Here is a 14,762-nt window from a genome sequence, read left to right on the forward strand (position 1 = left end):
ATTTATGCCTATTGTCCACTGTCTCCTTGTGAAGTTTGCTTCTTTTTTTCCTCCTTCTTCTTTTGGACCTGTGGAGATTGTCTCCAATCCCTGAAGGTCCAGCAAGGCAGCAGAAATTATGTTTTATTCAGAGTTGTTTTTCTTTGAAGCAGGAAGGCCCCCCACAAAAACCTAGTCTGGAATGTTAATTGAACCAAGATTCCCTTGTTCTAGCTGGTTTTCACTTACTTTCTTCAAAGCAGTTGTTAGTATAAATATTGAGTTAAAAAAGAAAGAAAAAAATTTAAAGTGTTTAGGTTTACTTTGTGAAGTAAAAGAGGAACAGTGATCTTTGAAAGGCAAAGTTAGAAAACTTTTGTTTAAAGCCTGCGAACAATTCTGTTATGTGTTATGTGAGCAATGGTAATAGCAAAAAAATCAATTTAACTGAAATTTAACAATTCCCCAAAGGACTTTTGTTCTGAAAAGAAAGCCAATTAAATAAAATGTTAATATTAGTTAAATTTATTGCTGAACTTCAACTGGGAAATTAATGAGATTTTTGCAGAACAATTCATAGCATTAAGAAACATTTTGACTTTTTCAAGGTCAATGATAGAATACACAAACAGACACACAATAGAAATCTGTGTCCTAGAGCTGTATGTCTTCTTTCATTTTTGTTGAAAAGAATGATAAAAAGATGATAATGGCTATGGTAACAATTTAACAATGAATAGCACAAGAGAAGATTTTAACCTCCCACTAATATTTTAAGGTGGACCTCAATCCTGAGGGAAAAAATGGCAAAAATATTTCTTAAAGGAAGATCTGTTATATTACTTCAAGATAAAAACATTAGCTGAGCTATTCAGTAGAATATGTGTGCTAGCATATATCATGTCAAACAAAATTGCCTTTAAGCATTCACTGATTATGCCTTTGTGGATTATCCAAAGGCTTAAATTCTAAATAAATAGACTTGTTAATACATAAAGGTATATTCAGGAAAGCCAATGCCCTCAGTTCCTGTTATCCTATTATCTGCAAGTAGGCTATCCATCTTTGTGGATTATCCCGGAGAGCTGGGCTGCTGCCCTGCTGTCTTCAAAATCCCCTTAGCGATATATACGCTCTCTCTCTTTTTCTTATTGTCATTTTATATCTATGCCCTACAGGATGGTAGGAGTTAGTAGCAAATATTTGATGCAGCCAAACAAATCTCATTTTGATGCAGTTCTCTAAGTCTGTCTTCTACTTTTCCCTCACTTTTATATCATTATTAGGAAATTATGAATCTTTTTTCCCCCTAACTACTTTGAATTAAATTTGGACATGTTGCCAATATGTACATAATGCTGATTTGGTTTTAAAAAGTGCACTGAAAACAGATTCTGTATCCATCCATACATATATTTTTGTACCCACCCATCCATGAAGTTACCCATTTATAATTCTAATATTTATAGGATAAAAGAAAAGCTTTGTTAATTTATTTATTATTTATTTATTATACTTTTATTATGCCTATGTGAAATGATTCTGCCCATCTCTGGCAGGGGACAGGAAGAAATTTTTTGTAAAATTAGACTACATTTCTTTAGTCCAATCTTCACAATACACCTTCTTGAAATTGCTTCAGTTGTTGTTATTTTGGAATCTATAGATAATGGATTTAGCAGTTTCAGTACATTCTAGACAAAATCGACAGAATTTTAGAGCTGGCGGTGTCCCCTTCCGTATAAAGGTGAGAAAATGGAGAAGTAATATAATATACCTAAGCTGACAGACCTGAGGAATATTAAAACTAGGATCGAGATGTCTGGAGTCTGGAGTCCCAATCCACTGGTTTCTAGTGCTAGTGTATATGAATAATACAGGATTTGCTTTTATAATCTTGCATTATTAACTGGATAACAGTTGAAACAAGATAAAGATTAAGTAGAAAAATAAGTCCTTATCATTATGTGAAAAGCTAAATTTTGCCTTGATATAAAATCACAAGCTTGGTTGCTTACTCCTCCTAATACTATAAAAATGGAGATGAAGTAAAGAGCCCCTATGTAAAGCATTTCAAGGACTAGGCTTAGTAAGTCTGAGTTTGGACAAGCATCACAAGTTCTCAGGTATCATGATGAAAATAAAAAGTACAGTTTAGATAAAAATATATGGAAAATATAGATTAAAAAATAATCAGTTCCTCAATTATAATTTTTAAGCCTGGGTGTTTACCAATTTCTTTATTTTTCCTACTAAGAATAAAGAAAACTTCTCTAGGATATCGGAATGGAAAATGATATTAAATATACTGCTTTCTGAAATGTGACCTAATTCTATTTCAGAAGTCAATTTGAATACAAAAAAAGGAAAATCAAGGATTCTCAAATATTAACTAGATATTTAAGTGATATTTTGCAAAAGGACTTGATTAATAAAATAGAATTAATGTGAGATTTTTTTCTTGATTAAAAAGATATAGACTGAATAGGGGAGTACAGTTATCTGGTTTAAAGCCAAGCCACATGGTATTACTGATTAAGCTGAGAGAAAGATGTCTTGTTCAAGGAGATTAGCATTGATCTTAAAACCAAATTGAGAAGTTAAAGTACAATACAATGAAAATACTTGAGAAATTAAAAAAAAAAAAACAACCAAAAAACTAATACCTGAGCCCCATCCTCAGAGAGTCTGATTTAATAGGTTTGAGAAAAGTCTCAAACATAAGCAATTTCTAAACAGCATAGGTGTTTCTAATGTCAAGATTAAGAACCACTGGTATAGAATGTGAAGTGTAGAAAAAATTGAAAAGCATATGGGAGGTCACCTACCATGATATGATTTCTGGGAGAATGCTGAAACACTGTTTTGTACATTGATGACAGTATATAAATGTTGTTGGCTTTGGTTCTCAGTAGAAAGAAAAATTAGAGAATTAAAGATGGAAGGGGACTTAGTAGGATCACTAATTATGAGAGTCAAGGGTTCTTCAAGTGAAGAGGGGAAAGAAGAAAAGTAAAAACTAATTTTAAGAAAAATTAATGAATATACACATTTTGCTTAAAAAACGCACCTCTAATTTTAATTGCTAATAGCAAGAACTCACCTGTCATAGAGTAGAGGTTATCACTCATCTATTTTTAATATTTCATTTAATTTATGTGACTAAATGTCAATGAAATATTAAAGTTCACATAAATGATTTGAACAACATGCAGAAAATGATTCTGGGGAAATTATAGTCCATTAATACTGTTGAGTTATTGTTAATCTATACTCAACCATGCCCCAGAGTACTTTTCTGAAATGAAGTTAATTTCAGCTTTTTAGGAGGGAGTCCATACCAAACAAGACAGGATTTTGAACAATGCTGATATGACTATTGTGAGTTATATGAGTGTTTGAGAATGATCTAGATGCATCTAATCTTAGATGCATCTAATCTATGTGGTTTTAACATTCAAAATAATAGCTTATCAATCCTATTTATATTTAGAACACTTTGAAATATATTTGCAAGTCTTAGTTCTTATAGAGTTTATATTTTTGAGGATAAACATTTTCTGGAGAGTGGCCAGAATGTTTTAAATAAAAATAGTAAGGTTTAAGAACTAGAATAAGTTGTTTAATAAAAAATTCTTGCCAAGAAAACCCAATTTACTTTATAAATATATATTCTTGGGATTAGAGGGATTGGTAATGCTGCTTATCTGGTAGAATTTAGGTCAGTTTAAGTTTGTTATAAGTGTTAGTAAATGGAGAGGTTACCCTATACATCAAGCATACTCATTTCTGCAAGATGTTTGAAAAAGTCTCATAAAATTTCAATGTGAATTAGATGAGATCTGCAATTGGGTAAATAACCATGTAGAAGTGAGGCAAGCTTTTTTATCGAAGTGTTATATTTTTGGACTTATCCTAGCTAATATTTTTAACGGTGAGTGGGATAAAAGCGTAGTTGTTAAATGAACCACAACCTTCAACAAATTAAGAAAATATCTATTGACCATCTACTGTATTCCATGGGATGTGTGGACACATCAGGGAGGAATTATCAATATAATAGAATTAGGATTCAAGATTATATCTTTACACTTTGAAACTAGAAAATCCTAGTTTTAGCTTACAACATGAGATTTTTGAAGGTAGGATGGTAGATGTCTGGCTTGATTATTTGTTCGTGGGAATAAGATTTAGTTTTGCTCAGTCAGGACCCCAAGGTAAGGGCAATGCATGTTGGAGTGGCTTAGTCAGCTCACGTAAAAGTAGGCTGCTTTAAAGAAGTCACAGTGCCTGTAACTGTTGTTAGAACACTCCTGAAATATTGGCTCAATTCTGAGCACTTTGCTTAAAGAGGTCCTTGAGGACCCTAAGGTGTTCATTTTACATATTAGTGAGCAGAGAGATACTGTCTTATATTGATAGTGCGGTAATTAATGTGTAAGTGTATTATTTTAAAGCATAATACAATAGGACTAAAAAAATACAATGTTTAGATTGGGGCAATGGGAAGAGAAAGGGAGAAAATGAGTGTAAGTAACTGCATTACTTTCAGAGGAGAATGTCATTCAATGTATGATTAATATATGCTGTGTTCACACACACACACACACACACACACACACAGCTATTATTTGGTGTTACGGGGAAAACCATAACTCAAAAAAAATTAAAGAAGGGCTTCCCTGGTGGCGCAGTGGTTGAAAGTCCGCCTGCCGATGCAGGGGACGCGGGTTCGTGCCCCGGTCCGGGAGGATCCCACGTGCCGCGGAGCGGCTGGGCCCGTGAGCCATGGCCGCTGAGCCTGCGCGTCTGGAGCCTGTACTCCGCAACGGAAGAAGCCACAACAGTGAGAGGCCCACGTACCGCAAAAAAAAAAAAAAAAAAAAAAAAGTTAAAGAAGGCTGTCTCTGAGGAGTGGGACTTGAGGCCGAGAGGGATGGGTTGAAGAAAAATCCCTTCGGTGCTATTGCATTTTACACCATGGACATATCTTATTATATTTTTAAAAAAGTAAACAAGGCCTTGATGACCATCCTCCCCTGGAGAGAAAATGGAAAAAAAAGGACAAAGTGAGAGAATCAAGAGGCTGCCATGGTGGAGGGGGATCTAAAAATGATGTTATGATGTTGAAAGAACTGGGCCCATTTACCCTGAACAAAGAGGTATACGAAGAGGCTTATGTAGGAAAAGAGAGTAGGATAGAATCAAAAGGTAGAAGAGGACATCTTTGGCTAATCATAATGACTACTCTAGGAATTCCTATCCCATGGGATATCAGGATATGTATGGGAGATGTGTGTGTCTATGTATCCAAAGAAATTATGTGGAAAATTGTGTGCACGTATGGGTATATGCATTTAGGAGGAGGGGATGGACCATCGTTTTCAAATGATTTTTTTTTTCCCCCAAAGGAGTATATGATTTAAAATATGTTAAAAACTACTGGGTAGCTTGCCCTATGGAGTAATAAACACTCGTGTAAACAGAGGTCATCTTTTATAGATAATTTAAAATAATTCTCATACTGGATAAGATGCACTAGTTTATTTGAAAGAAACTTTTTTGCTCTTAGGTTCTAATGTTTATACAATAAAAAGAATAAAATACACTTAATAATGAAAAAAAAAACATTTACCGAACACTGACCACATACTGGTCATCATGCTAAATGCTTGACATGGGCTCTCATTCACTCTTCATAGCATCAGATTAGGTAGGTACCACATCGAAAACTCAGAGAGACAAAGAAACTTACTAGAGGTCACCCTGCAGTAAGGGATAAAGCCAAAATCAGAACCCCAAAAGCTTGGCCCTAGAGCTGGCCTGCTGGCCCCTATTAGAGAGGATTTTCGCTGCCTTCACTCTGACTCTCCCTCACTGCCCTGTGTTAATTCTGCACCATGACTGACAGTTGGCAACTCTTGCATCTGCAGAGCTGCTCTTCCCATTTCCTTCAGTGTTTACCTTGTTCCATCTGCATGTCATTTTTTGTGTCTTAATTGTCTGTGTTTTATCTGAACTTGATTTCATTTAATAACAAGTCTTTTATTTCATCAAAAAATATATACATATATTATCTATCTACCTATCTATCTATCATCTATCTACCTATCGAAAGAGGTTGTATTCGTTTTCTATTGCTACTGTGACAGATAACCACAAACTCAGTGGTTTGAAACAACACACCTTTAATATTTTGTAGGTTAGAATTCCAGCCTGGGTCTCACTGGGCTAAAATCAAGGTACTCCAAGGGCTGTCTTCTTTTCTGGAGGTTCTGGGGGAGAATCGTTTCCTTGCCTTCTCCAGCTCTCCTGGTTCATGGTCCCCTTTCTCCTTCCTTGAAGCCAGGAACATTAGGTAGAGTCCATCTCCCATCCCATCACTCTGATCTCCCTTGTGATTACATTGGACTTGCCCAAATCAACCAGGATAATCTCTCCATCTCAAAGGCCTTAATTTATGACATCTGCAAAATCTCTTTTGGCATGTAAGATAGCATATTCACATCTTCCAGGGATTAGGAAGTGGGCATCTTTGAAGGTGATTACTCTGCCTATCATAAGCACCTACTAAATGCAGGCACTTTTCTGGGGACTGAGACAAAACACAGTCCCTTCCCTAGAAGAGATTACGGTTGAGGAGATACTGAAACAGAGAAGGAAAATACAAAAAATATGTGCTATGAGAGAAGTGTGAACAATTACAGCACTATGCAGAGCCTGCCTGGGATCGAGGGTGAGCTAGAGAAAATCTGGCTAAAAAATTAGAATTATTCTTGACATACTCCTGTGACTTTGTTACGTTTCATGCAGGTTTTGAGACTCTGGGATATTCGGCACCAGCTGTCCATCCAGAGGATAGCTTGTTCTTTCTCCAAAAGTCAGGACTTCAGATGTCTCTTCCACTTTGATGAAGCCCACGGACGGCTTTTCATCTCATTTAATAACCAGCTAGCATTGCTGGCAGTGAAAAGTGATTCCGGCAAGAGGGTGAAAAGCCACAAGAAAGCAGTCACTTGTGTGCTTTACAATTCAGTCTTGAAGCAGGTAATGATGTTTTTCTGTCACTCTCCTGACATGTCCCCACATCCAGAGGCTTATTTCCTTAATTCAATCTAAGGACAAATATAGAAAAGGAAATGTGGAAAAGAAATGATTTAATAACTGTGTGTATTTCTGCAATAATGTGTATTCAGGTGGATTTGAAGAGTGATTTCATTTTCAACCAGTGACCACAGCAGCACTGATAGAGTTACTAGGAGGAAACATTCCAGCTGAAACAAACACAACACGGAATGTAATTGAACTTACCTTTGTTACCCGCTAGTTTGGGTTTTGATGCCAAATGCAAGTGAACCTGGCTGTAAAATTCCCTTTTATGAACACCATCTTCCTGCATCCCCATGGAAAGATCTGAAATATGCATGAAATGTAATTAGCAAAGATCCATTTTGCCGGCATAGTTTAGGCAAGTGGCTCACAGTGGCAGCCCGGAATGTATTCATAATAAAATGATTCAGTTAAATGTGGTGCCACTTGGTATGCCGTGCGAGTGTTGTTTGTCTCCCGACCACGGTAATGATGCTTTGCAGCTTTTGCTTATGGGAGCGCTCCCTGCATGTCAATGAGGAAGCGGGCTCCTCTGGAGTGGAGATGCCGCAAGGACCACAGGCCTTCTTAGAGGAAAGGGAGGGCCAGCCTGTGGATATCACAGAGCGAGCGGGCACCCACGGAGCTTAGTCTGCGACCATGATCACCTCAGGCCTGATAGTCACAGCACAGCCGGAGCCAAGCAGACAGCCGGTATCCAGCTTGTGGCCAATTAAACAGTAACTCTAGCCCATTCTTTCTTTCCTTGCTGCAGAAGCTTCTGCATCTCCACAGAAATGAGTAGTTCAGATTGGGTGCAAGGGGAGGAGAGCCCTTTGTTAGTAATGAGTAGTGTGTCATGTCACTACTTCAAACACTCTGTTTTCCGGTTATTCTAGGAGCTAAAAATCCTTTACAAAACGATCCATTTTGAATTCCATCTTCAGGGAGAACATTCCCTCGTAAATGTTTTACTGAACTTTATGAACGCAACCAGTTAATGCGACTCCCTGGTGGCCACTGAGAGATGTATTTGTTTCCAGGAGAACATTCTGCTAATTGAGATCTGCAAAGTTAAAGTGCTAGGTTTGTGTGTTGATGTTACGATCTGCTATTGCCTGACCATAAAATGAGCAATCTTCCATGAGGAATTCAGGAAATGGGACACAAAGAAGGTCTGGAATCTTCCATTTGGAACATGAAGATAAAGCCAAGATAACACAAAGATATGCAAGTTATAGGCAACAATAGACTATGCACATATGGAATACCATATAGAAAGAATCTGTACAAATTAGTTGGATATTCATGCCTCTACTTATTTCTGCTGTTAAAAGTATAAATAATTAAATGCATTAATATGTATATAAAGCTCATAGAGCTGTGTGTCATACATAAGTGTTTCCTGACTATTAGCAGCTAAGTTATAGAGAAACACTTTAATGTTGTATAACATTTATAATTGTAAAAATATGTTGCAGTCAAGTGCAAAGAAAATAATATCACCCACAGTCCCATCAGCCAGTGATAATTCATCATTTCAGAATAATTAGACAAAGCAAATAAAACAGTTTTGAATAAGTTTCAGGTGCCAGGAATGAGGGATCAAAGATTCACGTGCCACATAGTTTCTTTGCCCCCATAGTTCAGGGAGACTCAGGTTCTGGGCGTCTTCCAAGAGCTCCTTGCTGGGTAGGTGCTCGTTACAGGATGGTGGGGTGAAAGAAGAGGAAGTAGACACATGACCAACTCACAAGGAAACAATGGAGTAGAGTGAAATGAATAGGGGTAAAAGAAAAGTGCCATCCCTGGAAAGTGATCAAATCTGTCTGGGGCTGGGGTGGGTGACATTCAGCAGAGCCCTGAAATCTAGAGTGGGAACCCCTAAGAGGAGAGAAGGAAGTAACTCCAGACAGAAGGTACAACATGGCCACCTGCAAAGAAGCTTGAGCACAGACTCTACATTTTTTTTCAGGGAGAGGGTTTATTCTGGTATGGCTAGTTTGGGGAGACTTAGCAAAAACTGTGGGACTTGAGGCAGTGAAGGGAGCTTAGAGCCAGATTGTGAAGGTCATTCACTCAATGTACCAAGGTCTAGTCTTGGAAAAACATAGACTTGAGGTTAAAACAGCAGTTCTCACAGCGTGATCTCAGGTCCCTGGGGAAGTCAGATCCTTTCAAAGGATCTTCAAGATCACAGCTCTTTTCATTATAATATTAACTTGCTGTTTACTTTTTCCTCTCTTGTTTCATGAGTGTACAAGGGAGCTTTCTAGAGGCTCTATGATGAGTGAGGACATCGTCGCTCTGATGGCTAAAGGAATATGTGCTTTTGTATTCCTGTGTTTTAACAATTTCTCAGTTTAAATTTCTACTTTGGTAAATATATATGTTTCTCTGTCTGTCTCTGTCTTTATCTCTACCTCTGTCTCTGTCTCTATTGCCCACATAAATAGAAGCTATTTGGATTCTTCAGGAATTTTTAGTAGTATAAAGGGATTCCGAGATCAAAAGTTTTGAGAACTGCTGAGTTAGAGAAATGTGAGTTCAAATGTTGGGCAGACTATTTATCGTGTCTAAGCTTCAGTTTATTGACTTTCAAAAGTGTGTGTGTGGCAGGGCGGGGGTGGTGTGAGCATAGACGTAATAATGGTAACAACAGGTATCTCTGCAGCATTGCCTTACTGTGTCCTGCTTCTTGGAAGTCGTCCTCCTTCCTCCCAGGCGGCCAGCCCTGACAAGTCTCCCCCGCTCCCCCATACCTCTCAGGTTGAAGGGTGACGCTTTAGGACACCTCTTTTTCTTATTAACATCTTGATATTTCTTACTCTTTATTTTACCCATGTGTCATATGAAAGCAGATGTTGGGAAGTTAGAAAGGCGGAGGGGCCCCTGAATTGGGCTTTGTCTCTGGTCCCTTGAGGTGAGGAAGAGTTTTTTTCTGCCCCTTCTCTTCTCTGCCATTGAAGTTCCTGCTGGTAAACATTCAGTTCCGGGGCTCATCTCTGGTCCTCTCCACATCCGAGGTCTCCAGGGACATCTCCTACCATACCTCTCTCCCCTCTCTGCGCGTCAGTTGCATTTCTAGTTGTTTTCCAATTAAACACTTGGCTAAATTCTCACTTTCTCCCCTCACATGTTTGATGGAAGGGAAAGATCCTTGTCTTCCCCTTCTGTGTTTTCCTACAACTCCCAACACTCTTCTGAGCACCAATGGATGTTCGATTCCTTTTACTGCTATTTCTAATTCTAAGTTCAAAACGAACCCATGCTTTTTCAGTCCACTGGTGCTTGCTCTTTGGTTATTTGGTTTGGTGTCTTTTTGAAAGACTTTCCTTTTATCTGAATCTAATGAAAACCTTCCCTTCCATTGTCATTTCAACATGTTGCTGACACTTTACTATTATTTCATTCTATTTGGTCATCAGTGGGAACCTACCATTATTTCTATATGAAAGTGACATGGCATATTTCTGTGACTTTTCTTTATCTTCCTGCCTTTTGGTACCCTCGCATCCTAATCTAAGAAAGTGATGTTAAGCCACACAGAGCCTTTGAAAAGGAACCTTATGCTTTATTTCACCCAGCAAAGCTTGCCCTCACAGCTAGTGGCAGAACAAGTTGGGACAGGTTGAGGGAGTCCCTGGAATGCACAATTTTGAAAGAATCAAAGTCACTCAGTATCCTGGAGGTAGTTCTAATGAACTGTCTTTGCATAGAATTCTTAAATAAAGCTTTTCTTAAAAACCCATGAATGCTGGGGAACTTTAAAAGTGTATTTGTAGGTAACATATAAACTGGAATAGATAAAATTTCTGACTTACCACCATGGTTCTCATCCTAATGATGTGGGTTTATGTGTTTTTGTAAAATAGGTAATGTTTCAGTGTGTTTTGCATCTAGACATATTTATCGTCAGGCTAAATATATCAGTATCATCAAATCTTGACAGACAATGATATTTACTATTTTTCTCATTGAAATAATTTATTTTTCGTAAAACATTACTTGCTTATTATAAGAAATTAAAACAACGCAGTAAGTTCAGGTAAAGAATTAAATATTGCTGAAACATCGTCAAAATATCTAAATATCTCTCTGTGCATAGACTATTTCACCTGAATATGGTTCTGTAACTTACTTTCTTATTCTGAAACATAGTGGAATTATTTCCTTGTACCTAAATGTGGAATTGAGATATTTGAGAATCTAACCAATTCAATTGGTAGTTCCTGTGGGAAATGTAATATCTGAGCAGAGGGAAGGGGACAAGCTTGAGGGAAATTTATCCCCACCTTACAAAGCACCTCTTCAGTGCTTGTATTTAAGGCAAAATCAATGAGCTTCTAATTGAACAGAACTGGATGAACACGAGTGAAAACTTTCTCTTTGCCTGCTTACTGCTGGGCTCCAAGTGACCAGCCTTCAGTTAACGTGGCTTTTTTTCACTGGTCAGCTTAAGGCTGTCCTTGGTTACATGTCAATACTGAGGCTATGAGCTCTGGTCACTTGATGGAGTTGTGGGAAACACCCTAGCCTTAAGGTTAAACCCACACACACACACACACACACTTATTTAAATGTGATTTCTTAGAAGGAATAATACATTTCAGTGTTATAAAACTCAAATGGACAAAGGGTATACAGTGAAAATTTCCTCTTATCCCTGTTTTTACCTACCAGTTTCCTTCCCTGGAGGCAACCAGTTCATGAGATCCATGAGCAACCCTTTAAGGGCTGTTGTATTCATATATAAGTAAATATGTATACTCACTTTTAAATAGATGTATATAATAATTCTTAATATTTAAGAATATTTATTATTTTAATTGCTCTTTGCACAGAAACACTGCTCTGTACATTGATTTTCCACCCAACAATACAGCCGAAAGATCATTTTATTTATCTCCTTATCCAGAGTATCCTCTTTCTTTTTGTCAGCTGCATGGTATTCTATTAAATGGGTGTGCCAAACTTTATTAATCAGTTCTTATGGGCATTTAGACGGATTCCAGTATTTTTGTATTACAAATAATGTAGTAATTTTTTACCTTGAATGCACAAATTTTGGCACTAGTGAGGAAATATCTGTGAGATAAATTTCTAGAACTGGAATTAGTGGGTCAGAGAGTATTTATGACAGTAAACTTGACGGATGTTGTCAAATTTTCTGCATAAAAGGTGCATTAAATCCATCAGCAGGATAAAAGATCACCCTTTCCTCAGCCTCTCTCATTAACACAGTCTCAGCTATTTTTGTTTGTTTGTTTGTTGTTGTTTTTTTTTTTTTTGCGGTACGCAGGCCTCTCACTGTTGTGGCCTCTCCCGTTGCGGAGCACAGGCTCTGGACGCACAGGCTCAGCGGCCATGGCTCACGGACCCAGCCGCTCCGCGGCATGTGGGATCTTCCCGGACCGGGGCACGAATCTGTGTCCCCTGCATTGGCAGGCAGACTCTCAACCACTGCACCACCAGGGAGGCCCCTCAGCTATTTTTTTAAGACTATTTAAAAAAAATTTTTTTTAAAGAGCATTTTTAGGTTCATAGCAAAATTAAGAACAAAGTACAGAAACATCCCGTATACTCCTGTCCCTCACATGCATAACCTCTTCCTTTATCCACATTCCCCAGTAGAATGGTATATTTGTTACACTTGATAAAACTATATTGACACATCCTTACCATCAAGTGTAATCACAGTTTATATAAGGGGTCCACTCTTGGTGTTATATACTTTAAGAGTTTAGACAAATGTATAATGACGTGTCCATCATTATAGCATCATAAAAATCCTCTGTGCTCCACCTGTTTATCCCACCTCCCCTAACCCCTGGCACCCACTGATATTTTTACTGTCTACATAGTTTAGTTTTTTCAGAGTGTCATATAATTGGAATACAGTATGTAGACTTTTCAGATTGGCTTCTATTACTCAGTAGTATGCATTTACATTTCCTCTACGTATCTTAATGTCTTGATAGCTTATTTTTTTAGAACACTGAATAATATTCCATTGTATGGATGTACCGCAGATTATTTATCCATTCACCTGCTGAAGGACATCTTAGTTGCTTCCAAGTACTGGCAATTATGAATAAAGCAACTATAAACATCTGTGTGCAGGCTTTCGTGTGGACATGAGTTTTCAGCCCCTTTGGGTAAACATCAAACAGCATGGTGGCTGGATTATATGGTAAGAGTATATTTAGTTTTGTAAAAAGATTGTCAATTGCCTTCTAAAGTGGCTGTACCATCTTACTTTCCCACCATCAAAGAATGGGAGTTCCTATTGCTCCACGTCCTTGTCAGCATTTGGTGTTGTCGGTGTTCTAGATTTAGACCACTCTAATAGATGTGTAGTATCACATTTTTGTTTTACTTTGTGTTTCCTTGATGACATATGATGGGAAGTATCTTTTCAAATGCTTACTTGCCATTTGTTTACCTTCCTTAGTGAGGTGTCTGTTAATGTCTCTGGCCCATTTTTTTAATTGGGTTTTTTGTTTTCTTATTGTTGAATTTTAAGTGTTCTTTGTGTATTTTGGGTAACAGTGATTCATCAAATATGCCTTTTGAAAATATTTTTTCCCGATCTTGGCTTGTCTTTTTATTCTCCTGACAGTGTCTTTTGCAGGGCAGAAAATTTTAAATTTAATGAAGTCTAGCTTTCAATTATTTTTTCATGTACTATACCTTTGGTGTTTTATCTAAAAATTCATCATCAAACCCAAGGTTATTTAAATTTTCTCCTATGTTATCTTCTTTGAGTTTTATAGTTTTGTGTTTTATATTTAGGTCTGTGATCCATTTCAAGTTAGTTTTTGTGAAAGGTGTAAAGTCTGTGTCCAAATTCATATTTTTATACGTGGATGTCCAGTTGTTCAAGGACCATTTGTTGAAAAGATTATCTTTTCTCCATTGTATTGCCTTTGCTTTTTTGTCAAAGATCAGTTGACTATATTTATGTAGTCTAATTTTGTGCTCTCTATTTTGTTCTACTGATCTGGTTGTCTGTTCTTTTACCAATATCATACTGTCTTGATTATTGCAGCTTTATAGTAAGTTGTGAAGTCAGGTAGTGTCAATCCTCTGATTTGTCTTCTTCTGCAATATTGTGTTGCTACATCTGAGTATGTGGTCTTTCTCTGTAAACTTTAGATCAGTTTGTTGATATCCATACACAAAGTAACTTATTGGGGTTTTGATTTGAATTGCATGAAACATATAGATTAACTTGGAAAGGACTGAGATCTGGACAATATTAAGTCTTCCTGACCATGGGCATGGAATATCTCTCATTTATTTAGTCTTTGATTTCATTCATCAGAGTTTTTTACTTTACCTCATATAGATCTTCTACATATTTTATTAGATTTATATTATTTCAGCTTTGTGGATGCTAATGTAAATTGTATTGTGGTATTATTTCCAAATTCCTCTTGTTCATTGCTGCTGTATAGGAAAATGATTGACTTTTGTATATTAACTTTGTATCCTGCAATCCTGCAATAATCGCTTCTTAGCTCCAGGAGATTTTTTTGGTCAATTCTTTAAGATTTTCTACATAGAGGATCATGTTATCTGCTAGCAAAGGCAGTTTTATTTCTTTGTTCCCAACCTTTATGCCTTTTCCCCTTTACTTGTCTTATTGCATTAGGCAGAGCTTCCATATAATGTTGAAAAGGAGTGATGAG

At 37.2% G+C, this 14,762-nt stretch overlaps 1 protein-coding gene across 1 annotated transcript in view; it reads left to right on the plus strand.

Moving 5' to 3' along the window:
• WDR49 (WD repeat domain 49) overlaps window positions 1–14,762 on the plus strand; it is a 139,191-nt gene that overhangs the window by 59,253 nt on the left and 65,176 nt on the right. The window contains 1 exon segment of the mRNA XM_089909919.1: window positions 6,793–7,026. Coding sequence (XP_089766045.1) covers window positions 6,793–7,026 — 234 coding nt within the window.

Source organism: Delphinapterus leucas, chromosome 4 (genome assembly GCF_059928025.1).
Source record: "Delphinapterus leucas isolate spDelLeu-1000000601 "Yukka" chromosome 4, BTC_Dleu_Yukka2, whole genome shotgun sequence".
In the NCBI taxonomy this organism is placed as follows: domain Eukaryota; kingdom Metazoa; phylum Chordata; class Mammalia; order Artiodactyla; family Monodontidae; genus Delphinapterus; species Delphinapterus leucas.